A 21,520-nucleotide genomic window follows, 5' to 3' on the forward strand; every position below is an offset into this window, starting at 1 on the left:
TACAGCTTGATGGGATGCAGTAAGCTAAGGAAAGGAGTTCCTGTAGAAGGAGTATTTGTTCTTCTGCTGGAAGGCACCAGATACAACCCTTCCTGTTCAGGAACAGAGTGAGATGGTTTTTGGCCAGGGCCTTCCTCTAGTCACTCACCAGTGCTCTACTGGCAGCYTGAACAGCCAGAGCTCAGTGAAATGGTCACTCATCTCCTTCTCAGCTCAGCATTTCTCCTACATCTAACGGTTTCAGGAACCATCAAGTCTCATCAGTTTCTGATTTTCCTCCRAGCTGGGCAGGAAAGAGGGACATCTGCAGCCTCTCCCTCAGCTTCATCAGCCAAATTGCTCACTCTAGACCTTGAAGTGAGGTTCTGGGCTTCCTGACATGCATCCTGCAGCCACAGCAAAGATCAGGAATGTACCTAGAGGCAGCAGGCTGCCCCCCAAAAAGTATCTCTCTACCCTGGCTTGCAAAGCAACCTGCAGAAATGCATAACTCTGCTTTGCGATTTTTCCTGTGCAAAAATATCTTTCCAGACAACTCCATACTGCCATGTCCCTCTGCTTCTCAGCCTCACCCTGCTCCAGCTGGGATGCCAACCCTGAGCAGGTGCCATATGTCTCTGCTCACTGACACCGGTCACTCTGTTCCGCTGGCTCCGATTTAGCATCTTCAAGTAGCTCCTCCAATCCACAGCAGCCAATGGCTGCAGAAGGATTGAGATCTAAGCACCAGAGGGAATAGAAGCCATTACGTTATTGAAAACTCTCCCCCAGGACAATGAGGGGAGACTGACTCAGTAATTCAGCAAGCATGCTGGAAAATCCCAGCTAAAAATGAGTCATTCGATTGCCAGCCCCGGGTTTGCATGGCGAGGGCCCAAGCTCCCTGCTGCATCTTCTACATGACACCTCTCAGCTTATCATGAATCACAAAAATGGAACCATAAAATTCCACTTCAGGCAGAACATAGAAAACACAATGGCTGTGGGCCAAAGACACCAAATATTCATGAACCGGGGAGAAGTATGGGATGATGCCTTCCTCATATGGAGCTGAGGGACTGTGAGGGTGAGAATGTATAGGTCCCAGCAGTGTGCAGCAGGCAAGCAGAGCCTGGCAGCACATCCAAGTGGCACACTCGGAACAGAAGGATTCACTTTTATGGCACTCTCCCACTTAGGAAAAAAAGATAAATGAACAAGCAGACAATCTTCTGAAACTTTTGAGGCAATAAATCTTCTGTTACTTCACACTACAGGAGAAGTGCTTTTACACATACACTTAACACAGCAGCAATGGAGATCCTTACCGTGCATGTACAGCAGTCAAAATTAAGAATGTCAGTAGTATTTATCAGGTGAGATTCCTTGTGTTGGCCTAGTTGTGAGCTATGTTTATGAGCTGAGTCATGCAGCCCAGTGTTACTCGGGTTTTTCACGCTTGATGGAGGCACAGGGATTTTTATCTTTGTAGATCTGTATCAGGGAATTTAGATAACTGTTTTACTTGTGTAGATAATTATTACTCTTTCTGAGGATGTGGGAAGGAGACAGAGGGAAAAAACAGCAGCCTTACCTTGACAGTGGCTCCTATTCAGCCTCTTATATCCCTGGGGACACTCCACATGTCCATTCTCAATCACTGGGTGTGCTGGGAAGAAAGCAAACAGTGTGGGAAAGAGACAGCAGAGCCAACCACCAGGCCTTTATTTTTCTCTTCCTCCTTCCTCGCTTCATGCCTRCCTTATCAGCTACTGAACATGGGCTCAGTGTTCTGCCCCACTTTTCCTTCTCTTGCTCTATGTTGTCTGCCATAAGGTATGAATCCCATTCCCATGCTATTGCTTGTATGCCTCTTCATTATGGACCCTTATATATTAAAACCTTTCACTAGTAATGATTGTGCCCTCCATTTTTGTGCTCARCCTCTCTACTACAGGCATGAGAGTGACCACCTCCAAAAAATGTCCTTCACAGATCCTACAAGCTCTTTCTCCTTCATGACAGGACACATTGCTTCCACTTTTGCTCAACCTCAGCACAAGATCTGCAGCTTGAGTACCCACACAGCACAACCAAGGCGCAGTTTCCACCCATACTAATAGCACTTGGGCAGGGGGCAAGGACAGGCTGAAGGCCACGTTGGCCTTCAACAGGCGTGTGGAGATCTCAGGACAGACAGAAAGGCAGGAGTAGCCATGGAGAAAAGGCCTGGATGACAGACACAACCATGAGGACACAATGACACATTTCCCAAGTGGCTTCTGCTACTTTGCAGATGCCAGATTTGCCATTCAGAGGTGCTGCCTGTGTTTAATTACCTGTCCCTCTATCACCTCAGCTTTCTCCAAGCCAGCTTGGATGGCCAGGTTGCATACGTCAAAGGGAACCAGAGTGGAAGAAATGACAGAGGTCCTTGATGAGATGCTGAAGTAACAGCCCAAGGACCATTTACTACCCTTTCTCTTATTTTACGAGGATCTCTTGGCTCCACAAGATTTCCTGCCCCAATCATTCTCACTAAAGACAACTTCAAATTGTTGCTTAAAATAGCTTTGTGGGTTTCAAAATGACCTGTAACCTGCACAATTAAATTTCTCCAGAATTTTTATAAGCAAGTAACATGTGTCCAACAAATCGTAGGAATGTCAAGTTTAGGCACCATATATTGCAGCAACAGAAAGGGAATTTGGGAGGTGAAGAAGTGGGGAGTGAGTAAGCATGGGGTGGAGTAGAAAGATGGAAGTCTAAGGATGGGATTTTCCCAGGGTGGGACTTCTTTTTAATGTTCTGGACCATATGTTTGGAAACAAGATGTGAGCCTAACAGCTAAGCAACTGTTCAGCTATATTCCCACCAGTCAAATTCCTCCTGCCTGTCATCAGTAGCTCACACTCTAAGGCCATTAAATGAAAAGCCTTTCATGGCATGAAGTGTATCTGCCTCTGGGATCTGGAAGACTTCTAATATACTGCAGCTTTTAAGAAGCAGAGGTAACATCCTTGAGACAGGAGTTGGCCAAAAAGAGCCTACAGAGCAAAACACAGCATTGGCAGCAGAAATCAGGGCAGTCCATTACACTGAGCCCATTAACACAGTTCAAAGCCATTCCAGGACACTTCTTGGAGGCCAAAAGCTGGGAACTAGCCTCCTAAGAAAAGGTGCCTGGGAAGTAACAGAAATGAGGACTGAGGAAATGAGCTATTCACCATTCTGTGTCAGARGTAAGAGAGAAAGCCTGGTTTCCTCAGGTATATTCACTTAGGCTATAAGACTCTTTGAATAAAGAGRAATACTCATCTGCTGGATGAAAGACTAAGAAAAAAAATCTATCTACTCCTGTGCCAGTTCAGTCATGAAGCAAGGTTTATTTAAAAATATCTGGAAGTTAAGGGAAAAGGGGTGCAGCTGGTGATATGATACAGAGAATCACTTACCCAGAGGTCAAGAGCAGGGGCCYGGGGTAAATTTCCAACTTTCTGGAGAGAGAAAAACAGCCTCTAGCTCATGAACTCCAGGTCTGGGGCCCCAGCAAGATTCCAGTTCCTAGAGTCCAAACACCACAGGCTGTGGGCTAAGGGCTGCCGACAGGCATTAACTGTGCTTGGAAGCATCTGTCAGCCTCAGCACAATGTGATAACAGATGCTCAAACGAAGCAGCATTGTTACATGTGAGCCCTCCGCCACAGAGCCAAGCATGTTGGAGATCAAACAGTGATGACATGTGTCAGAGCCCCCCTCCATCTCCAAACAGCCTTTGCAGAGAAACAGATCCTGGGCAGCATCCCGCTGCCAGATGCTGCTGGGAAGAAGGCAAGGGAGAGGGTGGAAAATGCTGGGGAGGGCTGAGTGTGCAGGTTTTGTGCCACCTCACCATCCATGTGACTCAAGTCCACAGAAACCTGCAGCTCATTAATGCTGCAAGTTAATCGTGGCGCTGGGGATGAATGGCATAACTTTGTTAAGAAACTTGCATTCCCTGGAAAGAATAACTGTAATGAAATGTGAGCAGATCTTTCTGTACCAAGGGGAACCAATGCAGTTTCTGAAGTACTGGATGGATGCTGCTCTCCTTCTGCCAGGATACAGCCACAAGGGAAGGCGGCATGTGCTGCAGCACGATGTAAACTATTACTCTCAGCTTTGTACTTGGTTACTCAAGCAGAGGACCATTTCCTTCCATAAGCTCTGATCTTACCGAATTACAGCAGAAACTACAACCCCCTGAAAAAAACAGTCYAGAACACTCAAGTCTCCAGCAAAGGGGATAAACATCCATCCCTCTCCCGCACCACTGCTCTAGCAGGAATGAGAGACAGAATTTAGAAGCTATTCCTCAGGAATTTAACAGGGAGAATGAATAGGAAAAAGCAGATCTGCTGATCCAAGAGAGCATGAAACCTGTCAGTATCCACAGCCAGAATCCAACCAGCCCATCCTGGGCTCCAGGGTCTGCCTGCCTGCACTCTCTCAAGGAAGGGGCAATGAGGCTTTGGCTGGGGCAGAGCAGCTGAGCTGTATCTGTCAGGCAGAGGGACTTCACACTGTTTGGAGGACAGGGAGCTCTGGCTCCTCATCCAAGTATGTGATAACCAAAGCCTCGTATCCTGACCACTTGTGCTCAGCAGCTTTGGGGCTAAAGGGAAGAACTTGTCAGGTAGTTGCACCCCAGGACTCCCCTTGGCTCTCTGCAACAGCTCCTCTCCCATCYGGGCCAGCTTTGCTTCGTGTCACCACCCAGTGCTGCCTTCTGTGAGCTCTGCAGCAGCAGGTGAGGCCCAGGCGAGGCTGGGCTCGCAAAGGGGACTGTGTGTGTCCCAGGGATTTCAGTGGGAGGCCAAGTAAAATTAGCTCATAGCCCCAGAAAAAAAAAAAGCAGGCACAAGCCTGGAGTCACACTACTGCCTTTCTCCCATCTAGCAGAATATTCCAGCACATCAAAATGAGAAGGAAAGCAGATGCATGGAAAACAAGGAAAGGGCTCTCATTTTTTTCAGTCTAGCAGGGTGATTCTTAAGCAGCTAGGCACATTTCAGAAGTTTTCTGTCACTTCCCACTACAGTCCTGCCATTCCAAGAAAGAGGACTCCAGAGCCCTGGCTCCCCAGTCACCACAAGCTCAAGTTCTCATCCAGAGACCTAGTCTGTCTCTTACAGTGGGCAAAAGAGGCACAAAAACAGTCCAAATGAAATGAAGGACAAGGAAATGCTGCCTAAAGACAGGATGAAGCTCAGACTAATGGTGAATTGAAAGTAAACTAGAAGTTTAGCCACAAGAGCCTGAGTGAGGCAAGGTTCTTAGAGAGATTATAATACATTATATTAGGCAGCCAATATCACTCAGTTAAAAGGGGTAAAGACAAGCCTGTGGTTAGATCAGAAGAGAAGTGAGGAAATGCTTGGATGCTAAGAGCTTGCCAGCTTCTTTCAACTCTTTCCATTCATCAAACTAAAGACATTATCTCTCTGAGAAGCCTTGCCTTGCTGAATTCCTTTGCCACTTTCAGGACACGCWGCCATTTCTGGAGGCGCTGGACTGGCCACGCAGAAGAAACCCTACCCAGACTAGAGAAGGCTCCGTGCGAGCGCTGGGCACAGCCCATGCCATCAGGAGGGTGGCTGTGGTACTTCTAAATGCCCTGTGCATGAAAAGAAACACACAAAGAGCCAGCATGCACGGGCTGGTGGCATCCGGCACGGCTGGGMCCGTGCGGGCCAGCTGCTGCCTGGGGCTCCGGGCAGTGTCCTGCCTCTCACACAAGCTCAAGAGAGCCCCCGCAGCCTTCACCCCATACTTCCCTTTTCCTCCTCAGTATCCCRGTGACCTGATGGCAACAAGGGCAGGCCAGGGGGCTGATCCCAAGTGGGCTCCAGCGGCAGCTCCGGTGCCTGCAGGCGGGGCGCGGAGCCGGGCGGCTGCCGAGGCAGCTCACCCATGGAGCTGCCACCCCTCTCGCCGTGGGAGGTCTGCTCTGCTGGGGGAGCGCGGCGGACGCCAAGCCAGACACTGCAAGATCCAATTTTCCAGTGAAATTCAGACTTTTCTCTAGGACAAAAAACTTGAAAAAACATGGGGAGTGGGAATAAAAACAAAACAATGGTCTTCAAAGGCTTGCCTTAATAAAGCTAAAAATCATCGGCAGGAGGAGAGAAAGCAGCACATGAAGATCTGCAAAGTGCACAAACAGCCAGCGTGTTACCAAGCCCGTGGGTAGGCTGAGTGGCCAGCTACGCTGCAGCAGAACGTAAGGGAAGGTGAGCAGTGAAAAACAGAACCTGGAATAGGCTGGTTTGCTGCTGCAGCCAGAAACTCCCCCAAATCCATCCAGGATGGTTAGCTTTGTATCTCCTGCAGAGTACAGGCACGGGTAGATATGGTTGATACGGATGCAGCAGCAAGGCTGCCTTTTCTTGGAGCTCCCCCTCTTGCAGACCTGTGTTGTCCCCAGAGATGGGAAGGACATGGAAGGCACGGGCTGTGACTGTCTCTGGCCATGTGTCTTGCTCTCCGTGTCCTCTGAGTGAGGGCCCAGGGCAGGCTGTGCACGGGTGCATCTCGCCATGCTCAGAACAGGGGAGTCTCTCACACTGGGCAAACTCTGGGACATTTCAGAACCTCCCTGGCYACACACCTCAAACATCAGCTTCTCAGAAAGGTCTTAAAGTTAAAAAAAATGAAAAAGAACAGTTCTGAAATGGGGAAAACTTAATGTCTTACATCACAGTGAACATCTTGCCTTCAGAGAAAAACTCTTCATTTCTAAGCTCTGATTTCACATGCCTGAGGCGGGTCAAGACATCCTAACGTTTCAGGSAAAAGAGTGTCCAAATATACACCCTGCCAGGGTCTGCCTATACCCAAACGGTCTCATGGRCTATGCTGGTTTTAGTTTGCACAGATCATCTCCCACCCTGGTTCCAGCCCGCTCTTCTTCACATATCACTGCATACCCACAAAGAGAGGAGTGACTGCACAGCCACATGCCTGGTACTAGCCCTGACATCCCAACGTCACCACAGCACGGGAGCTTACAAAGCACAGTTGCTTTCGTACAACTTGCTTACAGCTCAAACATCCTGCCTGGGCTTGGGCTTCCTCCCAGCCACATCCAAGTACTGCTGCTTTAACAACTTCCTCAGTCTCTAATTCCCTTTCACCACCATGGATCTTGAGTTTTATCTTTGCAGTCTGCTATACTCCTCCTCCTGACTCTCATCTAGCCTTTCAGTGAGTGCCCCAAGGCCTCTGCTGAGTAAGACTTGGAGGGTTTGTGGATACTTTTATCTAATTTATTTTGTACTACAGTGTATACAGAACTGTATATATTTCATCCATCAAACTCCATTCTCAGTTCAAGTACTACATCATGCAGATACTCTGTCTTTCCCCAAGCCCACTCTCTAGCTCATCTTCCTCTCACATTTTCAGTGACCACCTTCTCCCAACAGCTCTCTCCCTTCTCAAGTYTGTCTCTGATCTTCCACATTGGGGAGATCCCATCTTTAGCACTCATTTACAGGAGCAACAGAGAATTTCCAGCACTCTCTGCTATAGCTTGCCCTAAGCCTCCTCTGTGTGTGCACCTCCCTGAAGAAGCTTAACAACATGCAACCTTCCAGGAGCAAACCAGACAGCTAACAGCCCAAGCAAAGCCAACAACCTCTGAGGCTGATGTAACACTTGTTACAGAATGTCCTGGCCTGGTCACACCCCATCTCTACCTCATTCTGAACTCATCTTCTAGATATATTCTCTTTAGGATTCAAGTGCCTTAGCTGTTTCTTATGTTAGGCAAAATACGAAAAATAGCAAGAATTGGTCATGGCAGGTTTGCTCAGACAGATGCCTGCCTTCGTTTCTTCCTCTTCTCTGATGTCTTTCCGCACACAAACACGTACCAAACATGAAAGCTGCACTCGACAGAGACATCCGGACATATCCAGACTCTACTAACAATCAGTGTCTCGGGCAGACAGTCAATCCAAACAAGTTCTCCATTTGTCTAGCTCTTGCCTGGCTGCACTTCTGTACATTTGTAAGTGTTTACACTGAACTAGCTTCTGCCATTTCTGTCTCTGGTTGCTGGAATGCTTGAAATTCCCAGAGCTGTCAAGTCTGGTTCTATAGAACACCTCCCCAGGACATATCAGTGCAGAAAGGAGTTTTCTCTGAAGACCACAGTGCCAAGAAGAAAGCTGAAAACATCAATCAGACATGTTACCTCTGCACATATGATACCAGGTCTCTCAACTACAGTTCAGTGACTTGGGATCAGCAAAATGCAAGCCAGTAAAACCAGGAGAGATAGAAGGGATATGACTGTGGGACATGGTTTATAAGTAGGAATGGTGCAGAGTGATGCCTTCATGCTGGAAAGATAGATCTGAGATTCCTGGCAGAGGAGGCATGGGGCTAGTCAGAAGAAGTCAGCGTAGTCAGTGGCTCCATTAGAGCAATAAGATCATGGAGAAAGGGCTGTTTCTTTGGCTTCGTTCTGGGGTGAGATGGCTCACATGCTCATACTCCAGAGAAGAGCGTGCCAGCAGCTTGGGTCACAACAGCATGACTCTCTTAAGCTAGCTTCACCAAATGTCTGCTTTCTGTCTGCCTTCATTTGTACCATGTGGTCCTCTGCATGTGGGGCTGGTTACAGAGCAGTGAATCGGAGATAAGCAAAGGCTGAAGAAACTTGCCCACAGTTAAAGAGGATTAAAATGGTCCTTTCAACTAGTCTGAATTCCTGACAAAATCAACAAGAGCCATCTCTTCTCCAAAGAGAAACTATATAGCCAAAAAACAGGGTGACTGAGCATAGGATTTCCTTGTGGCACAGGAAGGTGGAAGACCCAAAGGRATCCATTTTTCATACCCCCATGGAATTAATCTGAAAAAAAGTYATAAAATCACCAGTCCACTCAACAAAGATGAGCAGTGACACCCCCAGCTGCTCTGCTGCTGGGACACGGTGCAGATGCTGATCTGCAGACATGGCACCTGTGGGCAGCAGGCATTTCTCAAATGCATTCACTTTATTGTGTACTTCAGGAAACACACATGGATATTTTATGCCTGTGTTTATGTCCTGGAAGTCTGGGGTTACAGAAGCATTTTAAAGACTAAAGATCTAAGTCCAGCGAAGCTGCTGCTCTGGCCATGAGTGCTGAGTGATACCTAGCATCCTGGCTCAGAGAGGAAGGAGATGCAGGAATTTTACAGCCACCTGCAGCCTAACAGACATATTAAACAGCCTGTGCTTCCTGATGGGAAGGGATCACAGAGAAATAGGGCAGGTGGGAGGCTGCTGTGAGATGGGCAGGAGAAAGCAGGGATCAAAGACATGATCACTAGCATTTCATTAGGATGCTAGAATGTCATGAGAAGAGGGGGAGGATGCTGAGGCCTGTGTGGGCTGTTTCCTTGTTTGTGCTGAACGAAGCAACCACTTGGTCACCCCTATACTGCATATGCTTAAGTCTCCCTCAGGGCTGGCACACGAAGGAGCACAGGCAAGCAACAACATGGCTCAAGGCCACAGCACAGTCTTCAGAGCAGAAAAATCCCAGTAATCAGAGCCCCTCGGATTTGCACTGGGTTCCAGGATGCTGACAATCTAGTCTGTGATTGCAAGGAATTTGGAGGAATTTGGCTCCAACCAGCTCTACCCCTGACTGAAAAGAAATTGTATTAAGGCAGCACAGGGCAGACGGAGATACAAACAACTCTTGAAAGCGTACGTGTAAGTAAGAAGGACAACCTGTGGGGCACAGCTAAAAGGCACCGACATCACATTTCCTCAAAACCTGCTGCCTTGAATGCCCCTGGTATCCTTGGAGGTCAGAAAGTCCTGGGTCACAAGTTCTGTTCATTTTAGTGTTTCTGTATAGGGAAGGTAACAGATTGAGCAACTAGACAGTGATGAAGCAGGATGGCTAGAGAGCAAACAGGTTAGAAGATCCCGTCTGTGTAAGCTAAGCCAAAGCTCCCTGAAACACCCAGGGCTGCACGTGGCACAGGATGGCACCTCGCCCCACAGCGGCCCAGCGCGGCAGCGTCTCGGACTGCRGGGACCCGAGCCCTGGCTGTTGCTCTGACATGGCCTGCCCACCTCCCATCCTCCACGGCTTTGTCTCCAAGCCAGCTGTGCCTCCGAGGCCGGAGCAGTGTCCTGGCAGGGCCCAGGGCAGAAAGCAAGTCCTGCTGAGGGAAGATGTGCACACAGGAGGAACTGGAGCTCTYGTGAGGGTTTAAAGAGGGCCGTCCTCCCAGCGAAGAATCCTCCCTGCTGTTCCTCTGGAATATATGGGAGAAGCTGAACTTTGATGGGCACTGTCCATCATCCCACCACCAGCCTGAGTACAGCTCCCTCAGCCCATGTTGCCTGMCTGCTGGCTCATCCAGAGCTACCAATTCCACACTGTTGTTGAAGAAGACTGAAAGAGGGACAAACTAGACCATGACTCCCAGGGTGCCATGGTCTAGCTCGTCCCTCCTTCCGTCTTTTGGCATCTCACCACCTTCTCCTCATTTGGAACACATCTTGCCAGAATGGCCTTTCTGCACCCACAATGTCCTCCACCTCCCAGCCATTCTCTCCAGGCTTTGAACCTGGGATCTACTGCATGGCTGTGCCTGCCCAGGAAAAGGGCTGTGGAGCGGATGCCCCAGACAGCACTGGAATCACCAAATTGCTCTTCCTGCTCAAGATGGGGTCTTAATCTTGGAGCATCCCAAGGCAGGCCCACCATGGTGACGGCCTAACGCCCCAGGCGAAGCCGCTGAGGAATCCCCTGTCTCTGGGCTGCATCACTCTGTCCAGCTCCTGAGAGCAGAAGAAATAGAGCTGGATTGCTGTGCCCCTGGAATGGACTCTGGGTGCACTCCTGCCAATTGTTTGATGTAGTGTTATTTCCAAAGCCCCTGCCAAGCCCGTGTTGGGCCTAGAACAGGGCCGTAATTCTATAGGGCCAAGTCTGCAGCCTCCTCAACTAATCTAGGACTGCACCTCCTAAAACCACGGCCGTTGTTTTCCTGTTTCTCCCTCCTAATGGATCTGGCATGGATCAAACCACTGGCTGCACTGGGGTTTTACAGAGGCAGTTTGTGGAGAAAGTGCTGAGCTTGGAGCCAGCACCCAAACCAGACCATTCCTCCCTGGTGCGTGGGCTGAGTCCAGACCAGAGCAGACAGCACTCTGCATGCCATGTTAGACATGCTCTCCTCCTCTGAGAACCTCAGGAAGAAGACACCTGCATTCCACAGCACCTGGGATGTACAGCCCTGCTTTGTGCTTCCTCATCTCTTTGAAGCAGCCTGTTGGCCCTGGCTGGATCTCTTTTGCCTGCAGAGGTTGCAGGCAGTTCCTCGGTGCCTTTTACAGAGAGAACCTTTCCCTGCAGAAGCACTTACCTGGTCGAGGGGGGCAGGCTAGGCACCTGTCCACACCCCAGAAGAGCCCCACGCTGCCACAACAATCCTCCAGCTTGGTCAGCCCTGGTAGAGGGTTAGCGCACTGCAGAGAGAGGACCAGAGGGTTCAGGCTTCTCTGTGACAGGCAGAGGACCAAGCACCTGCCCTTTGCAGGTACTGCAGGAGGRGGAAGGCAGCCGTGGTTGTTTACAAGTCAGCATGGGGGACTATGGCATGGGGTTAGAAGCGAACACAGTTCTCCCAGCACCACTCCCCACAGGGACACAGCAGGATCAGGGATACAGTTTAAGACAGTAAACAGTTCTACAGACAGAAAAGCACGAAACTCCCTTGGCTGCACCCCTTTGGAGGAGAGGAGGAGGACATCAAACAGTGCAGAACATGGATCAGAGATGATATCACCCAGCAAAGCCCTAGGATCAGCCTAGTGCCTGCTCTTAGCCACACACTGACTAGCCAGAAAATGGGTGCACCATTCCAGCCCTGCGGGGAACTCGCGGCCAGGCCCTTTCGCTTGCTCAATGTGTCTCTCTTCCCCCCGGCAAGGCCCTCTGGATTACAGGCTTCCCCATTAGAGCTGAGCTGTCGCAGCCCGCAGGCCAAATCTGGCCCTCATCCATATGAGAAATGGCCGTGTGCCCAGTGCTCACATTCCAATCAGCTTGGCTTCAGGCTGAGAGGGAAGAGACAAACACTTCCCGCCTGGGCTCCTCGCCGTCACCCAGTCTCCTCGGCCACAGACCCAGAAAGAGCTAAAAAAAGGTGTGAGTACAGCAAGGGCATCCTTCCTCCCCCTTTGTCCCTTCCAAGAGCTTCACCAACAGCGCTCTGGAAATGCTGGAGAAGATTAAATGCTTCTAAGTGCCTCTTTAAGCTGGCCTTTTGGAAGGCAAACCTGCTCCAAGGGTCAGGGAGCTCTTGTCTCCTCACAGAGGGACAGGGCTTTTCCAGCCCCTTTGTGAGATGTTTAGGGCCTGATCTCATTTATTTTTGTGCTAGGGAATTGCTAAGATTTTATCCAGCTAAAAATGTCCTGGATGGGAACGGAACCAGGAGCAGTCCTGGAAAAGGGCTGAGCTTTCTGTGCAATGAAAAGGAGGCAGAGTCTCAAGCTGCCCAACTGGGGGTCTCATGGAGAGCAAGCTGCTCTGGAGGAATTCACAGGTGTTCTTGTGGGTGCCAGAAACCTCCGATACTTTTCCAGTGACGCAACAGAAACATATGGGGAAAGACAAAATAAGAAATTATGACTGTGAGCCAGGGGTGAGAAAGCCCCTCACGTGCATCTGCTTCCCAAATACTGACCAAGCTGCCCAGGAAGGCAACGTTCCATGGAAATCAGACTTTCATTTATTGTGTGAGAGGGAAAGGAATTTTCCTATGTTTTATACGTTTCCTACAATAATCACAAATTGTGGCTGTAAATGTTTCTATAAATAGGGCACCCTTTTCAAATGAGACTGTGTGTGAAAGCTATCAAGTCTGGGCTATGCTGCCCCAGGGCACAGCCTTCTCAGGGCAAGACAGCGTGGTTTGCCTTCCCATACCCCATGCCCACAACACGTGGTGCTACCCACACACCAGTCAGATGTGCCGAGCACTTTCATGCAAAGCAAGGCCACGCTCGCTGCCCCATGTGCAAACGAACCTCCACCCCAGAACAACACATGGATCCTCCTGCAGACCTCCCTTTACAGGTGTCCCCTTACCTGTCCGTGGAGAGCCTCCCGAAAGCACCTCCCCATCACATCCGGAGGCCTCTGCTGCTGCTTGCTCTCCGTGCCAATGCTGTTGCCATTCCCGTTGGTGTAGGCGTACCACGGCACTGCGGCCAGCGGAGGCACCACCACTGCCTCCACGCTGTTCTCCTCAGACAGCTCTGCGTCGCCCCGCACCCTGGCCACCTGGTGAATCTGCACGGTGGCCTCTGGAGGGTGGTTGATGTGCACATTCACCAGGGAAGGGTTTAAGGAAGCTGAAAAAGGAGTTTATACCAATGTTTTGGCACTCCAGTTACAATTGGGCACATGAAGAGCATCTTGTCCAAAGTCATGAGGGGAGAGAAGTAGACTGTTACCACTGGGAAATCTAGAGGAAGACTATGTTTGAGACAAAACACTTACCTGGCCTACTAACAGGACAAACATATCAAAAGCTTTCTCCAGCAACCTACAGAAGAAGAGCCCTTCAGAAACTAAGGGAGCTGTTTTGCTAATAACCTAGCCTGATAAGGTAAACATAGGGAGCCACTGACCAAACTATTGGTGCTCCCCTGAAATTCTGAGGAGTAGCCAGACAGGCAGATTCAGAAGAATAAGGGAAGTCTTGGCTCCTAGCAGAGAAAACTAGCATCAGTGGAGAGCCAYTGTCATAGGAAACAGTGGTTGGAGYGGTATTTTAATCTAATTCCGACAGAGAATTCAGAAATTCAAAAGGATTTTCCGACACATCATTGCTTTGTCTCACCTGGGYCAGGGCTAGTCCTATTCCTTGCTCATCTTTCAGCCCCGTAGCATCCCTCCTGAAATCCCTAATTCCCATACTCGCTGCCTGAACAACCTTGCAGTGTCCAGGGCATGAGGGTTGGACTTTGGCTTTGTAAGCACAAGACATCAGTTGCAGGACTCTTCTCTAGGACAGGCACCTCTACACGCTGAGAAACCAGGGTTTGGAGGCCCAACCACACTCACCCAACTGGTTCGACAGGGGCAGTGTGTATGTGGAGTGCTTCATGGAGCTGCTGGACATGGTGTTTGGCACTCTCCCTGCTTTCTTCTTTCCCAGAGTGGAAGCTGGCAGGTGGCAAAACTTCCCCGTGGAATTAGAGGGGCACCAGCATTCATCCCGGCCTACACAACGTCCTCCATTCAGGCAGGGGATCTGGCAGAAATCTGCAAGGCAAAAAGAGGCCCACATAGCAAGGAATCTGAGCTGCTGCCTCCAGCTCATGAATGGCTGTGGGAGGCTGGACAGATGGAGGTGGCCTGGCACTAACCCTGTAAGACCTAATAAGTAGACCCAGGACTAAGCCAGGCTCTGCATTTGCAGTAAGCAGCCTGGAGGCAAGGCTAGCAGCTCTGCTGGGTTTCACTAAGCAGCAGGCAGCAAGCGGAGAAGCCAGAGCTCTCCCTGAGCTGTAACATGGCCTGGAGTCATGAGTTGAAGAGGATTAGCTCTCGCTTGGTCTCTGGGACCATGGCCAGCACGAGGCACCCATGCCCTGCAGGGCAACCCCACAGAGCCAAGGTAAAATGCAGGCACCAGCAGGATCCCCTGGAGCAGGAGCTATGGCAGCAACACAAGGCTGAGTCAGCAGAACACCTTTTCTTGGCATGAAGGGCTTCTATGCCCCTTCTTCATTTGGCATGAAGGGCTTCTATGCCCCTTCTTCATTTGGCATGAAGCCTTTTTTACTCCCAGCCCAGAAGAGAGGCCAGTGGGGAGGGAGAGGCAGAACGAGAACAGGCAGAGCACTGTATATGCAGAGCCTCTCCCTCAGCAGCTGAAGGTGTTGAAGAAGAATCAGGAGCATGGAATCAGAAAAAGCACCCACAAATGAAGGTGAAGTCTTCTCTGGTCTCAAGAGATGTTTGGAGTAACCAGCATCTCTCTCAATGTAAATGGCACTCAGGCAAGGTACAGGATTTCCTGGCGGGTCATSCTGAGACCTGTCCATGGCCATCCTTTCATTTCAGCCTGAGATGAAGCATTGCTGCTGCACATCCCAGAATGGCTTTTCAGATTCAGCTCAGGGTATGAACTCCCACCTGCCTGGAGCTCCTTTGCTCAAGCTCAGCAATCAGGCTGGAGGGATGATCAGACACTGGATTGAGATCTAGACACCAATTCCTAGAACCTCTTATCACTCAGTCTGCACCACAACCAGACTTTTCTTCATACTCTCAGTGTCAGAGAGTTACAGAAGTTTTCAGAGAATGAGTCCTACCATGGTCCTGTGGGCTGCTCTCACTGACTGGCTCCAAAAGGATGTGCCCCACCCAGCAGGTATCACAGTGACCTAAAAGGCAATCCCAGCAGCTCTACAAGGTGAGGAGAGGTTTCAGCAGGCCTGTTTGTAGAAACAGCTCGCTGCAGCCAACTCTCCTGGCTGCCACGTGAATGAAAAGAGAGAACAGGAGGAAATTAGGTGATGAAAGTCAGCCCCAAGACTGAATGCCAATGAAAGCAGTGAGCTGGCTCTGAGAAGGAGGGGGAGGTGAGCCCTGGCTGCAGGCCTGAGTGAAACACACACATGTTCCCCCTACCTAGGGTGGGATGGAAACTGAAATTGCCTGCCCAGGAAAGAGGGTAATGAGGCAAGGTCTGTCTTGCTGCTCCAGGGAGAGAGGTGGAGTAAGCCCTAAAGGCTCCAGGAGATACCTTCTTCTATTTATCCCTTCCCATCCTCATACTAACTCTAGCTCTCAGGCTGTAACAAGACACAAAAGGCTGRAGGAGGATGGTGGGAGACTAGGCAATGAGACAGGCTGGGGGTACTCACAGATGCGGAAGCCAGACTTGGGATCATGGTTGTGCCCCCCTTGGCTGTAAAGAGTGGTGGTGTCTCCCTTCTCACAGCTGTTGTAGCAGCGCCCACTCCGGCATGTCTGTTTGCAGATGGTGGGTGTGAAGACAATCTTTATTTTCCTAATCTTCTCTGTCAGGTTGGCCCCTGTGAAGTGTTCCAGTGTTGAATGGAAGCAGATTCTCCAGGACAGGGAGTGGGTAATCTGCATCTCTGTCTCCAAAGCATTCCCAGGGCAGGGAGGGATCTGGGACCACAGCCCTGGGCAATGCCTCTTCTTGCCCCTTGACCACTCCTGCCTCATCCTCTGCTCCAGCATCGTTAAGGGCTTGTTCAAGTGTGGGAAACCACCAGCAACACGCGCTGTGTTCTCAGTTAGACTGGCAACTCCTTATGAAGAGAGACATGCACTAATTCCAGTATAAAAGGGTATTTTTCTGATTTAGGCAATATTCCTTCTCAATCCACTTACATAGCCTGGAGCTTGGATGTCTTTACACMACTAAAAGACTTCCCACAAAGACAGCCAAGCTGGTATCCAATAAAGAGAGCATCTGGCCTCTGTTCCTCTCAGAGAGAAATAAATATCTCTTTGCAAACATCCCCTGACCTCTTCAATCACCTCCCCTCATTTCCTCACCACCCTCCCATTAGCTAAAAGAGAAATTGCACTCAGAGAATTTGAAGGCTTGAGGAAAATGGACAAGCATTCATGTTGCATAAACACGAACTAGCTTGCTCAACACCAGAGCCTTCTATCCCTGTCCTTCAAGACAGCAGCATCTGCGGGTGCCCCCCTTACTGTGCTCTCATCCCTGCCACATACACATGCTTCCCATTTCATCCGCTACTTTCAGTTTACAACTTTAATCAGGCTCACAGCTCTACTCATAAGGGCTGAGATGCCACACGAGGCCATGCCTCTCCTTCAGGAACCAAGGCCTCAGGGACAGCCAAGCTGCAGAAGAGAGTTTTCATCTGTCCTTGCTGGGGAGCTACTGAGACTCTGTCTCAGAAACCACGTGTTCCAGCACCCTGGCTTGATCCCTGCTCATGTCAGAAGGCACAAAGGGGGCAGTCAAGGGGAAAAACTAGATGCTTGTTACACAAGTTGACTCAGGGGCATTTGAAAAAGATCGAGATGTTGAGAGATACCATTTCTACAGACTGAGGAAATTCCCAATGAGAGCAATGTGCTGAGGTGACGTTGTACACCTCTGGGAGGCTCATGCCTCACATGGGGCTCATGCCTTCTCTTTCCTGGCATCAGCATTTTGCTCTCCTGCTGTCCCCTCCTTTAGTGGGGTCTCCTTCTTCCTCAAACTCAGCAATGTGTACATTGACCTTCCCTTTCCTCCCTGCCCAGTTTCACTCTCTGGAAGTCCAGATGCCCTTTGTTGCCCTGACTCTGCAGTTCACAGCAGGCTGCAGTAAGCCATCTCAGCAAGATCATGATTACTGTCCTTTCCTCAGTCCTTAATTCTTCTCTGTGGTGCTGCCTTCTCCCCTTGGGAGCTGGGCTTTCCTCTTTCCTCTCCACCTCCAAGGGGCTACAGAAGTGACCACTGCCTTTTAGGAGTTTGCTTGCTACGGCAAGCAACTGTGACATCCCCACTCACATCAGTGCCCTTCCCTAGGAGAACCCAACATGAAGCCCCCAAAAGACAGACAGCCTTGGAGGCCTTACCCCTTGCGTGCTCCTGGGAAACTGCCTGTGCTCCAGAGCTGCTCTGCTCATAGCCATTTCCTCCAGGGAGTGCATTAGACACAAGGTGACCRTTGCTGTCTGGGTACCGCCGGACAGTTCGTGAAGGCCCCGTGTGCTGGGGGGAGACAGGAGAGCCAATTCTGCTCTGAGTGCTGTGGAAGAGAAAAAAAAAGGAATCAATAAGGAATCAATATTTCTCACTACTCACTAGTAACTGTGTTGATCACAGTGCCTGTCTAATGGGAGGCACTGTGACAACCTTCAGTTGCAGGCTACCTGGTCCACCATCTTGATGCCAAGCTTTGCCTGCATGAACAAGGTCCAACTCTTCACCCATTTTCAGGTATCACAATCAGGCTGCTTTCAGGACAGCTCCTTACTGCAGGGCTGTGACCCTCTCTCTCTTCCTCCTTCTCCCATCAGTCTCCCAGAAGGCCTGCCTTGCCTCGCTCTCTGCCCTCTTCAAGATAGCATCAGCTCATCAGCTTCCCAAGACGGTGCAAAGCTGACGGACTTGTCACCAAAAGGACTTCTCCATAATAATGCACTGGCTAAACTTTTCTCCCCTTGGTAAAATCCCAGCAAAAGCACCAGCCCAGCCTGAGCAGCAGAGCGGACACCAGCTTCCCTCTCTCCCTGCAGAGCCTTTGGCATCGGGCACACGCCGTGCCAGACATGCCAGCTCTCTRCAGTCAGCTCATCACAGTCCCATGTGATGAGGTGACTGCAGCAGCACAGCAGAGGCTGTTGTCTGTTCTGGCACACAACTGAGACCACAGCGTGCTGCAGCCTGGCGGGATACAGGGCTCACTAAAAACACCCTCTCTTTATGGTCACATCAGGCTGCTGCAACACAGGGACATCCTGCCTGCCATGCAGGACCTCTGCCAATAGTGCCATCCTGCTCAAGAGCTGCTCACTTTCCTGTCTAACACATTCACACAAAAGCCCTAAATGCCTCTATTAATGATGGTGCTTATCTCTTCCCCTTCCTTTGAAGCCAGGCAGCCTGGGAACACTCAAAGGAGACAGTGACTCCTGGTCTCTCTCCCACATCTGTGCACATGCACGTGCCTGCCTTGTGGAGGCAGGGAGCACGGAAAGGAGCACACACTGATCAGCCTCCTCTACAACATGAGTGCAATCCTCTCATTGCCCTAAAGCCCTGAGAGTTGCCTCAGTTCCAGTTTGTGCACCAGGAAACGCAATGCAGCACTCTCCTGCTTTCTAGCAAAGGTGCATCAGGTAAGATGTCTGCTTGCCTCAAAATGAKCTTCAGGCATCATCAGGACAGTTTGCTCTGAATGGAGCAGTCCAGGCCTATTACTCTGGAGCCCATTTATCACTTTTAAACTACTAGGTTTTTGGTGTTGAAAACAGGTAGTTCAAGCACACGGTTACAATTCAGTAACTTGTAGTTTGAGTTGGCTGTAAACCAAACGTCTCAGTGACAAGCATTAGAAAAGCTGATAAACAATGATGTCAAGGTCAGAGCTGCCTCTGAGCTAGTCAGAAAACCATGAACTTGCATGATTTGTTTGTCTTGTAAGATGGGCAGCATTGATGAGTGTGGCAGAGTTGGCTCAACTCCAGGCTGCTGCGGGGAGCAGGCTGGTCTAGTGTACTCAGCCCTGCTGGGTGCCCTCAGAAGTGAATCATGATATTAAAATCATTCTCTCCTATCACTAAGAAAACTCTGTGCCTCCAGGAATGACTACTGTGACTCCAGGACTAGGAAGGACTGTGTCCATATCAGGAAGAATTGTGATGAAGAAAGTTCTCATAGTGGGAACTTCCTCTGGGCCTATACGTCCAGCCCTAACAGAGCACTGAAAAAAAAAGAGGCAGCCAGAAGAGAAGCCAGGCCAAGCAAATAAATTACACATGGCCCAGAAGAGTCACAAGAAGAGAAAATGACTAAGATCTCACTCCTGCAAGTGCAGTTACAACTTTCTGCAGAAATTACATTCCTGGCCTGGGGTGTTTTCCAGGGACTAAACATGTATAAGGCATCTCACAAGATCACACTTCTTACAGTCTGTGTTAAGAGCATGTAGATCCCTACACAGAGGTCTTTGCATTAAACCCACACACCCGCACATTCTGCCCTATTGCACCCACTTCCTTTTGCTGGCTGGCAACATTCAACCTCTCAAGGTGTTCAGCTCTTATCAGGAAACGTCTCCCTCATTCTTGCCTATACTACCTGCAAGGAGCAAGGTTTTCGTGCACAAAGGTCCAAAGCAGCTTAGCTGCCTATTCACCTCTTGAGTTTCTTTGAAAGTCCCAGCCTAGTATTTCATTGCAATTGAACGTAAACATCAACCAGTCCTCTGCTTACGCTGTCCATGCCAACACCTCTACCTCTGACCCAATGGCTGAGGCCACAGAAGTGTCCAGAGAGATCCATCCCATTTTATGTCTTTTACCATTTTACTATCAGCCAGCACAAAGGAGGTGTTACAGTRTCTACTGAGAACAGAGATTTCCAAAATCAGTAGGACTGGATGGTCCAATAAGAATTGGCTGACAGCAGCTCTGGCTCACTGACATTCCTGGCTTGATGTCTTGGAATAATGGTAAGATCTGGAATGGTAGGTGGAGATGGAAAGGGAGTTAATTCAGCGGTGGTATTCAAACAAGTCAAGCTTGATATACAAGGTAACTGTCTGTCAGTGATCCAGAAATCAGCCTTGAACAAAATAACAGAACAGTTGATGCATTGGTCAATRAATTGGGCCCTAAAGGAGAGGCAGATATAGATGAGGCAAAGCCAACAAGGTCTGTGAGAACTGTTCTTGTCAAATGAACCCATTTGCATCATTTGACAGAATTACATACGCCTTGGAGCCCATAACAATCTGATAAAAAAATAAACATGGCAGTACAATGTCAATCAGGCACATGTGAAATGAATAACAAACTGGCTATATGACAGCACACAAGAAGCAGTTGTCCCCGAGGAGTGCATTATATGGGTTCCAGAGGATCAGCATGAGGCCTGGCACGACGAGGCCTGGCACGAGTCAACAATTTCATCTGGAAAAAAATATTTTTGTTTCGAAATAAACATATGATCGACATTGATAACGTGTGCTGCTGACACAAGAATTTGCAATGTGGTGTATTGTGATGAGAACAAGCAATTGTACACAGAGCACTTTGGATCACTTTGTAGGGCAAACCCATCCAAGCAATATGGGATTTTAATGTAGCCAAATGCAAAATTACACTTTTAGGAAGAAAGAATGCAGGCAGCAGCTGCAGACTGAGGCAGAGCATCCTGGAAACCAGCAATTCTGAAAAGATTTCGGGGCTAATGACAAGCAATTAAATATGAACTGTCAATGCAATAACCCCACATCAGAGTCGTGAAACACTCTCCAGGAAAAGGGAAGCATTTTTTATCTCTCTACAGCAGACCGCATATAAACAAAAATAGCACATCTAATTCTGATGTATACTGTGTGCCATTTTCTAAGGGATGTTGAAAAAAATGGAAAGAATACAGAAAGAAATGACAAAAATAATTTAATGGCAGGTTGAAAATGCTTTTCTGTGAGAGATATAAGTGTTCAATCTCTTTAATTTAGTAAAAAAAAAAAAAAAAAAAAAAAAAAAAAGATGAAGAGGTGATCTGATTACAGGGCACAGGTATCTACACAGGAACAAAATACCAGGTTGGGGAAAGAGCTTTGTGATCTAGCAAAGGCAAGACGTAAGATGACATCTGCTCACTGAAGCCAAATGATTCCGTATATTAGAAATCATTAGAAATCATACACACTTTTATCAATACAGCTGTTTTCCTACTGGAAGAGAAGATACCCGATGCAGTGGATTCCCCAACTTCTGAGACTGTC

General features: G+C 49.2%; 1 protein-coding gene across 1 annotated transcript in view; it reads right to left on the reverse strand.

The window, feature by feature from the left end:
* LTBP2 (latent transforming growth factor beta binding protein 2) overlaps positions 1 to 21,520 on the reverse strand; it is a 79,830-nt gene that overhangs the window by 22,587 nt on the left and 35,723 nt on the right. Inside the window, exons 4-9 of the mRNA XM_026051795.1 lie at positions 17,637 to 17,809; positions 15,926 to 16,096; positions 14,115 to 14,315; positions 13,134 to 13,399; positions 11,404 to 11,506; positions 1,574 to 1,648 (exon numbers count right to left, since the gene is read on the reverse strand). Coding sequence (XP_025907580.1) covers positions 1,574 to 1,648; positions 11,404 to 11,506; positions 13,134 to 13,399; positions 14,115 to 14,315; positions 15,926 to 16,096; positions 17,637 to 17,809 — 989 coding nt within the window. The remainder of the gene's footprint in view (positions 1 to 1,573; positions 1,649 to 11,403; positions 11,507 to 13,133; positions 13,400 to 14,114; positions 14,316 to 15,925; positions 16,097 to 17,636; positions 17,810 to 21,520) is intronic.

Source organism: Nothoprocta perdicaria, unplaced genomic scaffold (assembly GCF_003342845.1).
Source record: "Nothoprocta perdicaria isolate Ctin4 unplaced genomic scaffold, notPer1 scaffold_8, whole genome shotgun sequence".
Lineage (NCBI taxonomy): Eukaryota > Metazoa > Chordata > Aves > Tinamiformes > Tinamidae > Nothoprocta > Nothoprocta perdicaria.